Genomic DNA, 20,512 nt, shown 5'->3' with positions numbered 1-20,512 from the left:
TTATGTCACCACCAATTCTAATTCTAAATAAGGACACATTAATAATTAATATTTTTTTTTCCCTTTTAAAGACAACAAAAGAAAAGCTATACTAGGTTTATATCGTTTCCAAACTTTGATAATTATTATGCTAAGCATTAATGTCTAGAGCGATCGAAACGTATTGTTTGAATTGTTGAACGGTTTAAAACATTTGGCTTGTACCATTATTATCATCTATAGTTTTTTGTAATGCAGCAAACGCTTGGTTATACAATTGATATTAAAGCCAAAGTTACAGGTTTGCAAAAAGAGATAGATTATCGAATGCAGTAATTATCTATGTCGGGTAGGACAATTGAAACATATTGCTTAAACTAATGTATGACTTAAAATATTTGAATTTCGTCGTTACTATCAGGGCGAAATGTTAAAAAAAAAAATAAAGTTATGAGTAAAGTATGTCTTTTGTGAGACGATCTCATGGATATTTATTCGTGATACGATTAACTCTGACTATATTTATAATAAAAAATAATAAGTTTTTTATGAGTGATCCAAATATAATATTTGTCTCACAAAATTGTTCGTAAGATCGTCTAACATGAATTTTTTTGTTATTATTTTTATCGGTAAATAAGGGCCATACAAAATGTCATCCTGGGTCTAGATTAGAGGGGCACCACATGCATATAAATAAAGCCCATGCGTAGGTTGATTAATATCAAAATGATTTTGTCCGATTATGTGCCAACCACCAATTTCAAATGCAACGTCCATAAAAATTTATTTTTAAAAAATAAAAATAATAACTTATATGATTTAATATTCCAACTTTCGAAAGATCTTTTATTTTATCACAATATATTATATCATTTTTAAAATAAATTAAAAATGGGTAAAAAAAAGTATATTTAAAATTATTTTTCCTTAATTTGTACGAAAAACAAATGAGTGTGTATATTTGGGTCATATGAACTTGTCAAAAATTATTTGATAGTGGTGTCATAACATAATATAAGATTATTTAAAATAAAAATAATTTGTAAGTGGAATTAAAAACAAATCAAATAAAAAATAATGATTATAATGAGAGCATTAAAGAAGAAAAATATATTTTTTTAAAAAGAAAGAAAATGAGGGCATAATAAGATTTGTTAATTTCTTTTTATTTAATAGGAATCTACTCTTTTTCGATGAATGTTGAATGTGTTAATCATATTATTTATTTGTTATATTCAAATAAATTAGTTGGAAAATTTATTAAACATCAACAATTTGGCAAAAACTTGTGTGAAACGGTCTCACGGATCGTATTTTTTGTGAGACAGATCTCTTTTTGGGTCATGCATGAAAAAATATTAATTTTTATGCTAATAGTATTACTTTTTATTGTGAATATCGGTATAGTTGACCCGTCTCACAGATAAAGATTCGTGAGACCGTCTCACAAAAGACCTACTCCAACAATTTTTAGTAACGTCATTTGATATCACACTTCGACCTTTTGTATCGTGTGTGTGTATATATATATATTTTACAAATTTAAAATTGGTAATGGTGGTCCTCGCATTAATGGAGAAAGTCAATTATTGTGATATTACCATACATTTTCCAAGTATTCTAAAGAGTATTATTTGAATTGAATTTTCAATATTATTATCCATTTACCCCATCAAAAATTATTATGTCCACATTAATTTTAGTTCTTCTAATTTGTACTAATTTGAAATAAAAAACTACGGATATATGTTAAAAGTATGAAACTATGTTTTTTGAAGAAATTGATTTTAACATTGCTATATTGGATCGAGTAATCGTAAAATACTTGATCGAGTTTGATATGATAATGTTATGCTTTACTAAATGATTTATGTAAATGTATAGCATGTTCGGGTTAAAGCATCGACAAATTCGAACTCGAACTCGAATATTGAATCTTTTCAGGTTGAGTTTGAATAAGGTGAAAAAGCTTCAGTGGAACTCGATTTCCATTTCCCTAAGCTCACAAAATATCTTTGCAAAATGCTACGGTCTCTATCCCTTAAATTAATATTTATAGGGGAAATTATCAAAAATCTAGCCAAAATCATGAAATGTATGTTCACAAAATTTATCTACACACCGTTACATTTTTATACCCAAAAAAACAATTGGTCAAAATATACTTATTTTACCCTGATTTTTCTTCGATTAACTTAGGTAATTGTCAAACTAAATTTTAATTAAAAAATTATTATCGAATTAAAAATTTTAAGTTGATGATTTATTAATGGAGTTCAATTTTTATATTTTTTTAAAAATATAAATTTTATGGAATGATACACTTATTTAAGCAATGATTAGCTGATATTCATTTATTAGATGTGGTGAAACATATAAAAATTATACATTAGACAGTTTTGATATATTGCACACTCACTGTGCACACTTATGTGAGCATCGATTAAGTAATATTTATATATTAGATGTGGTGAAACATAAAAAAAAATTCATCCAATATGTGAGTGTCACCTCATCCTTACTCACTTAAGAGTGCACAATGGGTCACACAGTTTTGATATATAGTTCACCTATTTTACACACATATGTGAGTATCGATGATGTGGTATTTACCTATTGCATATGGTGAAATATAGAAAAATTGTACATCAAATATGTGATTGTCACCTCAACGATGCTCATATAAGTATTTATAGTTAGTGTGCAACATATCAAAACTGTCTACATAGATATCATTTTATATTATATGTATCACAAAAACTTATGTATGATCGTCTCACGAGTTAACGTGAGACTAATCTCCTATCTGACTCGATCCGCCCCTCTTTAGCTTCAAGGCAGCATTAGCGAGTGCAAGTCCCTTTCCCGCAGTAGGCAAGCCGAAGGAGAGGGCTTTAGCGCCTGGTGCAACAGCCCCTGGTGCAACGGCAAGCACCCGTTTAACTTATGAAAAATATTTTTTAAATATTCAAAATATTATTTTTCACTATAAAATAGCTTTTGATATTGCGACGAACACTCGACAATTACTATTCCCCGACAATATTTCCTCCAATAATTATGCCCCCTACAATCAATAAGAATTAAAAATGTAACACTGGTTCTCATTGCAATTAACGTTAAATCGATCACTTGTCACTCTATTAAAAGTTATAATTGTTAGTGATAACAGTACGATTCAAATCTTGTATACCAAAAAACAATCAAATATCATGTTTCGATTATCATATTTTCAGGTACAATAGTAATTAATACCAATAATTGTATATTACGCAAGGGGACTCCGTCAAAACACGATTTCAATTCGAGTAGCTCAATTTTCGAGTTGAATTCGAGTATTGAAATATCTGAAATATTATTTTTGAGTTGAATTCGAGTAGCTCAATTGAATAATTGAAATACTATTTTCGAGTTGAATTCGAGTAGCTCAATTGAATAACTGAAACACTATTTTCGAGTTGAATTCGAGCAGCTCAATTTTTGTTTTAAAAAAACCAAGGTTTTAATATCGTTAGAATTATTATTTTAAATTCAACTTTGTCAAGCTTGAACATAAGGAACTCATATCGAGTTCAAAAAACAATTTTCGATCATCCTTAATTTTGTGGAATAATCAATATAAGATTTTCAAACAATAAGAAAATCTAACCCATTTGACAAGAAGTTTATAATTAATTAATTTTATTTTTTTAAAAATATTTCTTTGGACGAATTTAATTTGTCGTAGTCAGCCTTAAAGTTGAATCTTATCAAAAGAAATAGTGTGTGGGGCTGGCGGAGCCATTCAATAATATCAAGTCGATCGTGATATATGTCACATTTGACCATGTGAAGGCACATTTCAGCTTGTTTTTTTTCCAATATTTGTATTATCATTCTCTCTAGAAAAAGTATTAAATTTGATTTAGATTGGTCAAATTAAACCAATTTTTTGTGGAAAAATATGATGTAATTGTTGTTATGAACATCTCTAACATGCATGTGTGTGTGTGAAAAACTGGCATAGGAGCATCTTGACAATGTCTGAATTTTCTATTATCAATGTAAATAATTATTCAAACGAGATAGCGGGCAAGCTCGCAACTTGCCGTAACCTGTGATGTCGTCTCATAATTTTGTTGGGTTGAGAAATTACCAGCACAATTCACATATTTAGGAGGCGAACCATGCGGACTTGGTTGGCCTAACTAATTTTTTTGACGTGTAATTTAGTTGGTTGAGAAATCGATATTCCAACCCGATCGACATATTTTATGTGATGGAACGAACCAGTGTAACAGAACTGCATGTGCAATCTAGATCAATTACCACATTGATGTTTATTGCTTTCGTCTAACCTAACTTGTGCTATGGACGATATATATTATTTACTTTTAATTTTCAAAAATTATATTGTTGTAAAATACATTTCCTATGATTTTTATGAGGAATGATATTCACACTACGTGTTTTATTAAATGCACAACATTTGATTTTAATTTTTTTTTTTTTTTTGACAAAATTACCTTCATCCAATACTTTCGTTTTTTCTTTTCTTGATTCATACATTTCGTTACCTTTCATTTTATAACTTTATTATAAAATGTTGATTTATTAAAAAAAACTGAAATGTAATATATTTGTATGATAGAAATATATATATATATATATATATATATATATATATATATATATATATTATTTATTTATTTATAACTTATTTGAAAAGCAAGGCATGAATTTTTTGTATATAAAATAACTAAACTATATATAAAAATAAAGGGGCGTTAAATTTTTTTGCTAACTTTTAACTTCAAATATTTAATTGTTTTGAAGTGTCAAAACTCAAAACTTTTACTTCTAACAAGCTGAGAATAAAATATGAAATAAGTTAAAATTAAGATCTTCTATAATATTATATATATTATTTCTAAAATATATATAATCTACCCTCTAGTAAGTAATTTTATTTTTTATAAATTAAATTTATTATTTTAAATCTATTTATTTTATGTTAATATATACTAAATCTTAAAAATTAATTGTTAGATTTATTAAATTTTGGTGATTTAACAAACTAAACCAAATTGAGCTGATAATGATCTAAATTGAATTGAATATGAGCAAAATTGAAAGTGCGAGACTAAATACGTTTGAAACCTAACTGATATCAATGTCTACTATACTGATAGCTGAAGACCAATTGCATTGAAATATAGTTGAGTAAATGAAGAAATATTATCTGAATAATCAATTAAATTATTCAGAATTACACGGCTGAATTATGGGCTAAAGTCTTCAGTATCAGCATACTCTGATTTCTCAGAAACTGCTAGCACCACATACTCTGTACGAAATGTCAGAAAGGACATTGACGTAAGATAGGAAACTGTCATATTTGGAATTGGTACAATATTTGATTTTACTGACCATTGAATCCAGGTATATAAATAGAGGATCTTGTAAATCAGTTAAACTCTCTGGAATCAGCACATAAGTTCAAGTATTCAAGTTTTCAATAGTACATCTGTTTTTGTTACACACCAAACCGAGACGCGTCATCGGCGTTGTTTAACAATTTAAAATCGACGTTGTTTAACAATTTAAAATCGCTAAACAACAAGCCATGTTGTACATAAAATAGTCAAAATCTTGTCTATTACATAAATCAATACTGTTTTTACAGTGCATGATATAAATACGGAAGCGATAACATAATGGAAAATAAAATTAAAATTGATCCTTGAAACTTCATGTCTCTAACTTGATCAACAACCCCCGTTGTAATGCCTCAAACTTTAAATATGCGATAACATAAATACGACAGATTTTCACTTATGTTATCTTCAAAAACTTCTGTCACGCCCCGAGCCCGGGCCCGCAGCTGTGTGACTGCACAATGGGCCCTTATAGCAACTACTTTGTATTCGTCCTTGCTTTACGAAAATGATTAACCCAAGTTGCTATAGAAGTCCATTGTAAGCCATTATAAACTCATTTTAAATATTTCATTTTTTAGATGTGGGACAAGGGTATCACAAGAACTAATTGAAAATCTGAACACGAACGCAGCTGGGATGCCTCAAACTTGGCTATTTGCAAAGCTTCGCGATGGAAAAAACTGGGCTTCAAGGAATTTTCTACATGGTTTAGCCTCAAATATGGCTCCTGAACTGGCTCGATCTTAGACAGAAGATTTTCTATTGCAAAGGATTCGAAATGGATAGTGAATGGAGTTTAAAATTGATCAGAATTATACTTTGAAATGTCATAGCATTGGCTTCAAGATTCCGTTGAAATATCGTAATTCCCGCAACACTTCTTGTTTGAAATATAACACACTCTGATGCTCGACAATTGCAAGAATTTGGTAATGCTTTATTTATGTTTTCCCTCAACCTTGGGCCACTATTTATAGGTGAAAATAGGCAGGTGTTATCACTCAATAATGACTGTTAATGGACCTTACATTAGCTGTTACAACTGCTTCAAACCAGTTGCATGTGTCTTATTTAAAATTTCTATTTTGAAGGTTACATGCTTGAATTTTTTTTGGTTGCGAGGCTGATGAACAATGGGTCAAATGACTTTTAATCATCTTTTATTTTACTGTTACAACTTGGTCAATTCAATTTAGAATAATGGTGATTAAATGGAGAGATCACATTCTTCACATTTATTCCTAATGCATGAAATATTGCAAGGCTGAATTGAATTCGGGTTTTCATAGCATTCAAGATGTCTCAGCACACACTTAAGTATTATATCTGATCATTTACTATCAATTTGTGCTTAGTTATTGTATTTGTAACGTCCCGAAAATTTGAAGATTCATGCGAACCACATGCATACACGTCATTAAATTCTTTGTGTATTTTAATTCATAAATTAATTATGTTGTGCATATTGACATGTTTAAAATACGTTTTTCTACATGGTTGCATTAAAATGTAATTTTAAGGGTTATCCGAGTTTTTATCGAAGAACGGAGACCGATGACTGAAAACGGAAAAACATTTGCATTAAAATGTAATTTTAAGGGTTATTCGAGTTGCTATCGAGGAACGGAGATCGAGGACTGAAAACGGAAAATGTTTTTACTAGATAATTGTTTTTAATTATAGATGTTTTTTCTTATTTTTTAAAATAAGGGGTTTTGAGGTGATTTTATACGTCGAGACGTAATTTTTATCGGTGTTGGATTTTCAACAAAAGTACGAACGTTTTGGTAACCCAGATAATAAATCACAAATTTTATTTAAAAAACATGTTAATTAAACACTAATGGGATTATTGGGTCTAATTAACCTTGTTAATGGACCTAAACTTTTGTCAGTGTGTTAATTAGTATTTAAAGTGCAAACTACCCCATAATTAAATCATAAACTCACGCCTCCCCTGCGCCAAAGCACCACAACTCTTTCCCCAAATCAAGTCATGGCACACACCATGATTTCAAGGAGAAAAGTTAGAAAGTTTGCAAGGGTTCAAATCGTCGTCTCCTCGTCTTCGTTCTTCGATTTTTCAACGTAAAATCGTGTGTTTAAAACGAAAAAGTACATCATATTCTTTCCTTCAAACATCTATCACAACATAGTAATTGTTTAAACATTTTTTTGAAAGAAAACAAGGCAGACAACATATTATTTTCGCATATATGCACATACATGTTCTAAACTCTTGATTTTTCATCTAATAACTTGTTTATAATGTTGTTAAAGGAGCTGCCATGGTTAGGATATAATCAAAGATGTATTTACACGAGTATAGAGTCCTAGAACACACCAGAAACGTTGCAAAACCTTAATGACAGAATCTGGAACCATAAGCTTGGGTCACGGCTGGGACCAGAGCTTAGCTCGTGAGGGGTCAGGGAAGGAGTCGCCAGGCTAGGACTCGAGACAAGATGCTGGGGAGGAGTCTTAGCAAGCTAGGACTCCACCCGAGAACAAGCAAAGGGGATGCGCAGGTTGCAGCAGCTTGTGCAGGTTTGTTGGCTCGGCCAGGGGCTTTGGGCTGGGCTAGTTTAGTTCCTTAGGGTCCTAAGAAGGTGCACAAGGGGATGGTTCAGGGTCTGGGACGGTTGGCTAGGTCCTAGCAACATAAACATATAGTCCATGTCAAGTGAGATTCTCGGCCGCTGCTTGCACATGCTGGTGTGGCTTCGGTTCGAGCTTATGGTAGGTTCATAAGGGTGATAAGGGTCCATAGGGGGTTTGGGCAGGGGATGGTATGGCTTGGGTGGCTGCTGGCTCGAGAAAAAACATGGAACCACGAGAGAGCTCAAGTGACGCGAGGCTGCTATCTTGTTTAGATAGTTTGCTGCTCACGTCCAGGGGCTTGGGATGGTCCGGGTAGGGTCTGGGCGTGGTCCAGGGTCAGTTATGGTCATGGTGGTTTGGTGGTGGCCCGGCTGGAAGAGCCCTGAGTTAGCTTGGAGTCCTAGTGCAACTAGAACACCTCACACGTACACATGCAGATTTTGGGTCAAGTTCCAGCAGGGTTTGAGCCAGCTAGGGCTGGGTTCTATGGGTCAGGGCTAGTCAGGAGGGTGGCTAGGTGGGTTGGCTTGGGTTTGGCTTGAGGTGGCTTGACCATGGCTCGAGTAAATTGGGAGATGGCTCGGGTGGTTCGATCAAGGGTCAATGTTGAGATTTTAAGAAGAAAAATTGGAACCATGGGTCCACGGGTGTGGTTCATGGCTCAAAAGTGTAGAATAAATAATAAAAATATTATGTTTAAAGTTTGGAAAGAAAATAACGAGTTTTGGATTTATCTGAGATTTAATCGATGCACAAAACGTTAATTAAAAAATTAACTGAAACATCTATTTTTGCAGAATAAAATTATGAAAAATTATATCTAAGCTCAAATAAGTTTGTAATTTGGGAATTTTATACGTAGGTTTGGTTTAATTCGGGATTAAAGCACATCAATATGTTATATTTAAAGATTAATTTAAAAGTAATCGATTTATGCTAAATAACAATATGAGAACATTCATGTAAGCTAAAATAATTATTTGGAACATGTTAGAGTCAATGAAATTAAGAAAAAGTCAAAAATGTGAAATTTTATGTTTAGAGGTAAAACAATAATTTTACACCGAAAAATTAGTAAACGTCATGGAAATATCCTGAATGCTGTTTTATATGCTAATATGATTATTTTAAATGTTTATGGATGTTTTTATGATTTAATATGCCAAAATAATTATTTTAAAATTTTTATGAATTTATATGTTAAAAATGGTTATTTTAAATGTTTATGGAATTGTTATGATTTAATATGTCAAATGTTATTTTAAATGCGATAATTTAATATGTTAAAAAGGTTGGTTTTAAATGTTCATAGATTTTTATGATGAAACGATAACATTAAAAGATATGTTGCATGTTTGGTTTGAAAGAAAAATGATACTGACTGCAATGTTTTTATAAAGTGATGAAAATGTGAAACATTGGAGGAGGTGAAGTGATTGTGACTATTATGATGATATGAATAAGGATATCATGAGGGAAAAGATCCCAGAGGGAACCCATTTATGGGAGAAAGCCCCAGAGGAACCCATACATGAGATAAGGCTTTAGAAGGAGCTCGTCTATGGGAGAAGGCCATAGAAGAAGCCCAACGATCGTATTTCTATAACGATACAAATTTAATAAAAATAAAACATATATGCTTATGATGAAAAAGAGAAATGATTATGATAAAATGATGAAAGGATATATGATTTGAAATGATAAAAAGAAAAAATGTTGATGTTTAAGTTATGCATGTTCATATGAATATGTTTATGATGATATGAATACGTTTATGAAAATATTTACGAAAATGTTTATGAAAAGTTTATGAAAATATTTATCATGAAAATGTTTTTATTTAAAGTTTATCCATCATGAAAATGTTTACGAAAATATTTATGTTTAAAGTTTATGTATCTTCATGAAAACGATATTTTAATTACAAGTATTTTAACTATTGTATGTGATCTGTATATGTAATACTTGTTATCAACATTATGGTGTGTTGAGTCTTTAGACTCACTAGATATGATTAATGCATGTAATTATGTTAATAATGATAATGGAGGACTTGATGGTTAATCAGACTGGACAGAAGGTGCACATAACCCTAGGACCGACGCTAGTTTTCCGCATTAGTTATGATTTATGATTTTAAGTCATATTAAAGATATTTTTACGATAATTTATTTATGTTTGCGAGTGGGTTTTGAGAGGTTATATTATGAGTTATACTTTTCAAATAATGTTTTTAGGTTTGGTAAAAGTTTGACAATTTAAACTATTTCCTTTGATTTTCAAATATTAGTTGGTTGATTTATTTTTAAAATTATGTCAAAAATATTTTATACAAATATATATGGTTCGGCCGATGCTAGGGAGAATTTTTTTTTAGTACTTTTTAAGAAAATGAGTAGTGGAAGTTTCTGTACTGTTCAGTGTTATTTATGTAAGTAAGCTAAATTAGGAGTTTCGCTTAGGCAGTGATAAAGCCGTATTGAGTCGAGTTGTTACAAAAATTTAATTTCCAAAGCCTTCTAGTGACATCATTCCTATAAGGAATAAGAGGGCGACGTAGGAGTTAATCAAATCTACGAAAATCCAGAAACATTTTTGTGTTATTTACATTTCCTCCTTGATAACCCAACTGTTTTTCTTCCTCAGCCATTTTTGAGTATTCAGTCTGTCACTTTAGCTTCCTTCACCAAAAACTTATCTGATTAGCCAATTGATATTTATTTATTGAGATTTGAGAATTACAAATTCAATGTTGTTAATCCAATCGAATTTTTGGACAAATTAATATGATTGTTTATTCAATACCCTTCTATCACATCACACGATCTTAACATTACTTAATGTAAGCTCATTTTTAAACAAATAATTTTACAAAAATATTTAAATAATAAATTTGATAAATAACATTTTATTTGAAGATAGTCTTTATATTTCTTTACTTTCGATATTATGATTAATTGAAAGAATTAATTTTTCTATCTTATAGAAAAGTAAAAAGACACGTGATAAATTATAAAAATAATAATGAACGTCTTTTTATTTGAAAAATATAAAATAATAATGCATATATTAAGATGAAATAATAGTAGTGGTACTCAGTTTAATTTACAATTTGTATTATTTATTATTTGTGTTTATTTTATATTTATGGATATTAAAAAATTAATGATAATCATTGAGTAGTTTTTGTTAGAAATATTTTTTGACAATATAATTTAGGAATTTGAGAGTTATTAACAAAATTATTTAGAAAAAACAAAAGTTAATATTATCAATTTATACACCAAAGGGTAAAGATGAAATATATTTACAAAACAATGGAGTTTAAATATCATTTATTTATTTTTATACCTCAATATAATAATAATTATTTTTTTTGAAACAATAATTATTATTACTTTTTATTAAAATCATATCTTTACCAGAATAAACATCATATGATATTATGATTCAAAATATCCTTATTTCACAATATTTATTTAATTAATAATAATAATAAAAATGTATTGTTAGAATATTTATTTTACCCAAAGTTTTGCTGATTGACAAAATAACAATATCGAGATATTATAGAAAACCAGCCGATACATTGTTTTTCAGGTTTTTGACTGCTGATGTCTCGTTCCAGTGTTCTATTAATTACCAACTGCAGATCATCTATCTTCTGATCTCTTTTTATTAAATACAATCCGTTTTTTCAATCTCTCATAGACTATCAGTGTACAAGTGATAATTGGAAATCATATATAAGGGTTTAGGTTTCCCAACTTTAAATATGTCGATGTAGACTTAGAACCTCTCTTGGAATTCACACATTTTTACAATTTGCATTATCAAAAATTTCTTAGCATTTTTAAGCGATCAAAATATTTATTGCTCACTTAGCACACCTTTATCAGAATACATCATATCATTCAAGAATCACTATGTTATGTTGTATCCAACTCAAACTGTCAAGTCTAACCGTTGAGTTTTGTATTTGTTGTCCGGAGAACCAAATATTCTTAAATATCCAGAGCTGTAAAGTGATCACAACAGTTTTATTTAGGTAGTGATAAGTCTTATTAAAGTGAATTTTACAAGATTTTGTAAAGCAAAAGTTTTTGAGTGAAAACTTTCGTGAGTGAAAGAAATGATGACTTATAAGTTTTATCTCTGAACATCCATAAAACCATTTATGTTATTTCATTACGCATTTAATATCCTTGCAACTTTTATTTCAAGCCGTTTATTGTTAAATTATCAAAAATAAATCGTCACTAGTCAAGCCAAACAGTTTCCATACTTGCGGTTTTTAGTGGTCTATCAAGTATAGCCGTTCAAGAATACTATGGACTAGTCTATAATCACTCTAAATTCTAATATGATCACAAACATATATAATTTCTGAAAAATAAATTACTATGATAATGATTTTTATATATAATAGTAATTATTTTATGGCAAAAACTTGTGTGAGACGGTTTCACAGGTCAAATTTTGTGAGACGGATCTTTATTTGGGTAATCCATGAAATAGTATTGCTTTTTATGCTAAGAGTACTACTTTTTCTGGTGAATATGGGTAGGGTTGACCCGTCTCACAGATTGATATCCGTGAGACGGTCTCACATGAGTCTAATTTTATACATCTATCGTGTCTGTTGCTATTTCATCAAATCTCTCTAGAGTTTTAACTGCCAACGAAAATAAATTTATCCATAAATTTATTATGCTAATTAATAGGCACACACATATTATTATTTATTATTTATTATAATTATAATATATAAAATGAGACTCGATCAGAGCAAGAGAGCGGAGAACCAGATCCAGAGCTTTATCCACTCGGCAAGACCAAGAAAACTGATCCGGGTTTCTTTTTGTTCTCCTTAAAATTTCCCATACCAATTTTATAATAATCAATCTTTATTTAATTGTTTCTTTATAATTCCAAGCTGTTTCAGCTCGTCTTTCTGTGATGGAAAATTTCACGCACAAACAAACAGACAGACACACGTTAGGAGGTGAACCCTGTGTGCGTGTATGTGTGTTCTTTTTTATTATTAATCGGTTTTACAGCTCGTGATGAGCTGAAAAGGTTTGCATTATCTAAAGGAGCAGAAAAGCAAGAAAGTGAGAGGTTTTTTTGTCTGGATTTGGGTTTTGGAGCGGTAGATTTGACTATCATTTGTGGGGAGGAAAGCATTGTCCTTTTCCTGGGCTACTTTATGCCCCTTCATTCTCTCAAAAATTTACACCATTTTTGGGATAATAATAGATTTCTTAGTATTAATTCCTGATTGTGGAGCCTTCTTTTACTTCCTCTCTCTTTTCGTAAGAGAAATAAGATAAGATTAGTGTTGGGAAATTGTATCGAATTTAGAAGATATGAGTGGTGTCATGGATCTTGGTCTTGATGATTCTGAGTTTGTTGAGGTTGATCCCACTGGAAGATATGGAAGGGTATGCTAATTTGATTTGTCATTGGTTCTTTCCGTTTTGTATTTTTTAATGTTTTGCTGTTCGTTTCAGTTTCCCAAGTTTGACTTTTTACTAATGAAGAGTTTTATTTTTTCGGTCCTTTCTGTTATTGATTGCAGTACGATGAAGTTCTTGGTAAAGGGGCTTCAAAGACTGTGTATGTATCTAAAATCCCTGCATTGGCTTTTGAAGAAAGCAGTACTAAAACTTTGATGCTAAATATATTGGCATAAGATCGGGTTTTCTTTTCTTTGAGCCCCCCCAAGATTTTTAATTATGGGCTAGTTTAATTTATTCAATTTGGTTGCAGTTATAGAGCTTTTGATGAGTATGAAGGGATTGAAGTAGCTTGGAATCAAGTGAAACTTTATGATTTCTTGCGAAGACCTGAAGATCTTGAAAGACTCTATTGTGAAATACATCTACTCAAGACTTTAAAACACAGTAATATTATGAAATTCTACACTTCTTGGGTTGATACTGCCAATAGGAACATCAATTTTGTTACAGAAATGTTCACTTCTGGCACTCTAAGACAGTAAGAACTCATTAGATAATCTGACTCTTGAGTTCTTTGATTTTTCAGATACATAGGATTTATGGACCTCACAAATTTTACAATTTTTGGACGTTTGATTCGTTCGTTTTTTTTTTTGGCTTGGTAATAGGTATAGGCTGAAACATAAGAGGGTTAATATCAGAGCAATAAAGCACTGGTGTAGGCAGATTTTGCAAGGTCTTCTTTATCTCCACAGTCATGATCCTCTAGTCATTCATAGAGATCTCAAGTGTGACAATATTTTTATTAATGGGAATCAAGGTGAAGTAAAGATTGGTGATCTTGGCCTTGCTGCAATTCTTCGGAAATCTTGTGCTGCGCGCTGTGTAGGTATGATTTCATTTCGTTAAAGCTTCTTGAAAAATTGTTTTTTGTCATATATATTTGCTTGGGGCAATTGTTTTGTCATTCACTCTGGTATTTTTATTATACAACAATTGAAACATCGCATTTGGGATTTGCCATACGTATATTATGCAATGATCGAAACCAGGCATTTGAGAGCAATTATTGTCTTTGCCATTCTATGTGGTTACTTATATAATGCAAGTATCCAATGGTTGAAAGTTGGAGTTTCGGTTATTTTGTCGTCTGTTTGAAAGATTTGAGCTGTATTGTGCCACCAACTAAAATTAACCATTAATAAAGTGTCAAGGACTCAGTTCATCCGATATATTTAGCGAAAGTGATGAATTGGTTTTATTGCTGGAAATCATGAATTGGTTTGATTGCTGGAAATCTTGATTTGTACGTTTTTCGTTTCTTGGCTTTTAATATGATCAATATAATCAGGAACACCGGAGTTCATGGCTCCCGAGGTTTATGAAGAGGAATACAATGAACTAGTTGATATTTATTCGTTTGGGATGTGCATTTTGGAAATGGTGACTTTTGAATATCCTTACAGCGAATGCAGCCATCCAGCTCAAATCTACAAGAAAGTGATATCAGTAAGATCCATACATATTTCTTTTCAGTAAATTCAAAATCTATCGATAAGGGATCGTATTTAGAGGTGTTTCACTTCATCTCAGGGAAAAAAACCGGATGCACTTTACAAAGTTAAAGATCCTGAGGTACGCCGATTTGTTGAGAAATGTTTGGCAACAGCCTCTGACAGACATTCGGCATGGGAGCTTCTGAATGACCCCTTCCTCCAAATAGACGATTATGCTCATGATTTGAGGCCATTGAACTATAATAGAGATTACAATGAAATGGATCCGGTTTTAAGGCGCACGCTCTCGAGTGTTCATCATAGTACCACGAGTTCATCAGTCAATGGTTACTCACATCATCTTAGTTATGAACAAGAAAATGATTTTGATTACCACACAGTCGAATATGAAGCACATGAACATGATTTTTTCAAAAAACTCGAGGATGGTCACTTGCAAAATGTAGATATTACTATAAAAAGTAGTAAGGGATCTGAGGATGATATCTTTCTGAAACTCAGAATTGCAGATAAAGAAGGTAAATTTTAGGTTCGTTTTAATCAAAGTGTAGAAGTACAAATTTCTTCATCTTGGTGCATTTATTGGGCGGATTTATTTATTTTTTTTTGGTGACAATGAACTTGTCATTGCAGGTCGTGTTCGAAACATATATTTCCCTTTTGATATTGAAATTGACACAGCTGTGAGTGTTGCGACTGAAATGGTTTCCGAGTTGGATATCATGGATCAAGATGTGAATAAAATAGTAGAAATGATAGATAATGAAATTGCTTCCTTGGTACCGGAATGGAAAAGACTACGTAGTATGAACAGTTGCTGCCAGAATTGTGCTTCGGATGTTTCTCTTGTTGGCTACAAGCCAGGAAAGAGTCAGCACATTTTCGAATGTTCTGAACACAAATGCGGTGCTATACATGGCCGTTTTGAGGAGATTACATACCAATCTGAAGCATCCGAGCAAAATTTTACGGATGGTGCACCTATGTGGTCGAGTGAATCTGATGGCACATGCCACACTGATACGTGGGGTCAAAAAAACAACCCTGATTTCAGTTTGTGTTTTAGTAACACCCATGATGATTTTGAGCAATCAAGAGACGATAAATATGCTAGTATTAGAACTATGGTTGAGGAAATTGAGTTAGGAGAGGATGGCGAGAATGAGATTAGGCAGGAGCTGAGGTGGATCAAGGCAAAGTATCAAATGGAGTTGAGGGAGCATAGTGATCCAGAACCCGGTGCATGTCATCTTGTAAAGAACAAGTTTGGATTCTGAACACTGAAAGAAAGATAGTTTGTGATTGATTTGGTGTCGCGAAAACAAGAAATTGTTGATGAATCTGGCCTTAAATCTTTTCAAGGGAAGCCGTCTTCTATGAACGAGACCCATTTCACGAGAAAGAACATGGTATGAACCTGATAATTATACCAAGAACAGTCGGTGTGTAGTTCTTGTAGTACCTCTCACATCGTCATCACCAATTTTTATTGCTGTATATTGCTCACACATTAACTTCACAGGGCTGATTCTCTACCAGTCGACGCAACGGATTTTTTAGAGTCGAAAATCGTAACGACTGGTGTATTCATTTGAAGAGAGTTAGTTCAGCTTGTAGATTCTCCATGTTTGAGTTGATGTACGTTACTCACTCATTATGAATTAATCGGGTTTATATAAAATCTACCTTTTAATTCTTAATATTCATGTGAACTGGATGATTACATCAGCTTAACTTTTTATAACTTTATTTGTTTAGATATTTTCCATTTATATACACTAAATTTACTAATTTAAGTTTTGAAATATATTTGTAGAAAATGTATTCTGTTCATTTAACTGGATATCGAATAATCGTAACCAAACCAGAATAAAGATCTACTAAAAAACGTATTACTTATTATTGTAAATATTTCTAATCTCTCAAAAAAGATCTATTAAAAAAAATGCTTTTCTAACTTCTCGTGTATTCAATATATAAAATTTAATATATGTTTTTTTTATTTATTTTTGTATATTTTAAAAGTTTAGAGTATTCGATCAAGACTTTTGTGTATACTATAAAAATGTGAGAAATTTGTTGCTTGTCCTCGTATGACATTTATTCTCATAAATCGGGTCTATAATTAGAATAATATCATCTTATTAACCCTAAATACAACATTAATTCGTGGATTTAACGGTGTTGACTTCACGGTGTACAAGGCTGAGTCGACTTTGTTAGCTCAAAAGTCACAATTAATGTCTGTATTTGAGATTATTTGAAGATAAATTTCTTACTAAATTGAGATGATTTAAACTACATCATTAAGAAAAGTTTCTTCACTGTTTTCTTTATAAATTTTAATGACTACAATTTGCGTTTAATTCACGAGTCTAGTCACTTGATCGCTAAATAATAATTTTTTTTGGGACTCTCTCAAGATCGGACCTGAGATAGTCATTTCTTGTGTCTTATCTCAAATTTTGGATACCAAAAACACGATTTATCGAAAATGTGAAGCAAAGTCCAGCCTCCCTTCAGTCCCTTGCACCAACACCAAGTACAAAAATTCTAAAATTTGAAGAGATTCTCATCAGATTCAATGACCTTATATATAACAGCCATTTGCACCCATTTAACACAATTTTTAACCACCTATACTATCTAATTTCCGAAAATACAACAGCAATATTCAGATTATAACGTACAGACATATCTTCGTCCATTCATCATCATTTTAATGGTGGTTTTCACTCATATTTTTCAGCCTTGTAACAGCTCTTGTAACAGCCAGTCAGCCATTTTATGGCTGATAAATGACCATAAAAAGGGTTGTAATGGCCATGGATGAGCGCCCTTTCAGCTCACCTCCTTGCCCTACAATAGGGCTCCCAAGCTACACCAAAAAAAATCACACAAACAAGCTAGACCATCACTATGCATGCAGCATAATTTGAGCATTAGACTGTCATTTTAGAGAAGATTCAGTAGCATTTTCGAGCAATTTTCTTTCCCAATGTCATGAGCAAAGTTATGTCGGAATCCAAGAAAAGATCGGTCCGAGTTTGAAGAAGTTTTTGTTCAACTTTCAGAGCCACGGAACCCAAGCATTCAAGCAAGACTTTTTTCTTCATGTTTTACCTCTATCATCCACAATATGTTTTTTTGTTCTTTTCGACCTTTGTTCGACCCATTTGATTTGATAAGTATGTTCATTATGTCATAATCATGTTATAAGTAGATGAGCACCCTTATGATTCAAGTTAAAATGGTAAAATAAATTTTCCAAACACGATAAATTATGACAAGTTATATATGTTTCTGATGTGATATGTAATAATAACCGATATATGACATCATCTCTTAGATGAATTATATATAGGATACTAATTTGTAACATCGTAGAAAATGAAATGAATTTTAGTGTTATACACACACACACACACACACATATATATATATACAGTTTTGATATGCTGCACACCTACCGTGCACATCTATGTGAGCACCGATGAGGTGTCACTCACCTAATTGGATGCGATGAAATATAGAAAAATTACGCATTCAATGAGTGAGTGACACCTCATTGGTGCTCACACAAGTGTACACAATAGGTGTGCAGCATATCAAAACTCTATATATATATATATATATAACAAATGTTTTTTTAAGTACATGTAATTAGTGTACCCATAAACTCGTGCGTGTGTGTAATATGTTAAATATCGTGATTTGGTGATTCTTAAGATTCCATATGATTGCACTTTATATTTTCACTTTATTACAAGTATTCAAATGGCCTGCATCTTCTGTTCAATACATATGCGCACCACCACCAATATCATCCATCGCTCCACTTTTAAATTTTGGTTATAATGATCGTCTCACAATATAATTTATGTTACGTGATAATATTTTATTTTTGGGATGTGACCTTGATTTGAACTTTTTATATTTCAAGAGATTTATGTTGCAATCTTAGTTAGATGAAGTAAATGTTACACGTTGAAGTAAAAATTTCTATATTCTTATTGATCGTTTGATTAGTTAATTCGATATCAATGTATTAATTGTCTAATATCGGTGAGACAAAATCTTTATGATTTACATATTTGAACTTGGACAATCTTTTTCTCTAGAGTTTTTCTGGGATTGAGTTAGATTCAAATCTCAATTTTGAGAGAATGATATCATCATCTCAATTTCGAATCGAGCAAAAGTCTTCTCTACTTGAACTTGTATTTTCTGATATGTATGGTTTGCTGACTACCACAACAACATTTGTCGACGGATAGAATATTAATTACTTTGAATCACAGGTGAAGTTCTTTTCGAAATCCCAAAACATCCCTTAATTTTCTTATAATTTTCTGTCTTTCTCTAAATCAATTTCAAATATTGAAGAAAAATTACCAAATTACATGTGTATAAGAAATTTCATTTTTTTTCTCTCATAAATATCCTTTGAACTTTCTTACATGTAGTTCTACTAATTTCAGTCATATCTCGATAATTTTATAAAATAACCTAACTAAACTGAATACTTTAAAATATCCGATCTGATTTCTCAACTAATTTTTTATTTTATTTTATTTTTAAGTGACAATATACCAATCATACATTTATCCTACAATTTTATTTTGGCAAAAAAAATCGTGAGACCGTCTCACAGATCGTATTTTGTGAGACATATCTCTTATTTGGGTCATCCATGAAAAAATATTATTTTTTATGCTAAGAGTATTACTTTTTATCGCGAATATCGATAGGGTTGATCCGTCTCACAGATAAAGATTCGTGAGACCGTCTCACAAAAGACCTGCTCATTTATTTAATATAGAAATTAATATATTAGGATTTCATAAAAATATAGAATCCCTTACGAGCTAGAAACAGAGAAGACAATAGTGAAGGCTCTGCGATGGAGTGTGTAAGGCTGTATCTTTTGTCACCTCCTCCATTCGGAGCTTCTGCCACCACGCGATCATGAAAACCGATGGCGGCTTTCAAAATACTCAAATCTATCCTACAATTTTATTTATATTAATTACTTAATTACAGAAGCTGCAATTAATAATAATGTTTAGGTACAAATTCAACATCTTACTTTATTTAATTTTATTTATTCACCCACTTGATGTTTAGGTACAAATTCAACATCATCCACTTGTACAGTTTCAACCTTTTATATATAATATATATATAAACATGTTATATTTGAAGAAGAAGGGAGGGGAGGGGTGGGTTGTGGTGGGGTGGGGGTAGTGATTTACTTTATCTGACGGCAAGCATGTGGCGGTCTGCGAGAAGGGGCCACCACCTCCCCTCACCTTCTTTTCAGCCTTATTATTTGTTTAAAAAACTTTTTACTCTTTGGTTTTCGGGAAAGTGTTTTTTTCAACGAGAAATTAGTCTTCAGTACTCAACCGTCGATTTTTTTTTATTTTTTTCAGATCCTGCGTATTTTTTAGTATCATATTTGCTACATGAAATGCACCACATTTCCATAGTACCACATTTTATATAACATAGTAGCATAATTTTGTGG

The 20,512-nt window shown here is 31.5% G+C and overlaps 1 protein-coding gene across 2 annotated transcripts; it reads left to right on the top strand.

Moving 5' to 3' along the window:
- The first annotated feature begins 12,791 nt into the window (after positions 1-12,791).
- LOC140827910 (probable serine/threonine-protein kinase WNK9) lies at positions 12,792-16,612 on the top strand. 2 transcript variants are annotated; one of them, XM_073190853.1, is made up of 7 exons: positions 12,792-13,447; positions 13,585-13,622; positions 13,776-14,003; positions 14,134-14,354; positions 14,817-14,974; positions 15,059-15,500; positions 15,616-16,612. In XM_073190853.1, exons 1-7 carry the CDS (start codon positions 13,373-13,375, stop codon positions 16,257-16,259), a joined length of 1,806 nt encoding a protein of 601 aa, XP_073046954.1. In that variant the 5' UTR covers positions 12,792-13,372; the 3' UTR covers positions 16,260-16,612. The 2 variants fall into 2 exon arrangements, with proteins under 2 accessions (XP_073046954.1, XP_073046955.1); XM_073190854.1 differs by lacking the exon at positions 13,585-13,622.
- Positions 16,613-20,512: the final 3,900 nt, after the last annotated feature.

Source organism: Primulina eburnea, chromosome 3, assembly GCF_022965805.1.
Source record: "Primulina eburnea isolate SZY01 chromosome 3, ASM2296580v1, whole genome shotgun sequence".
NCBI lineage: Eukaryota > Viridiplantae > Streptophyta > Magnoliopsida > Lamiales > Gesneriaceae > Primulina > Primulina eburnea.
Note: the sequence above shows the minus strand (reverse complement) of the source record. Positions and strands in the feature narration are given on the sequence as shown.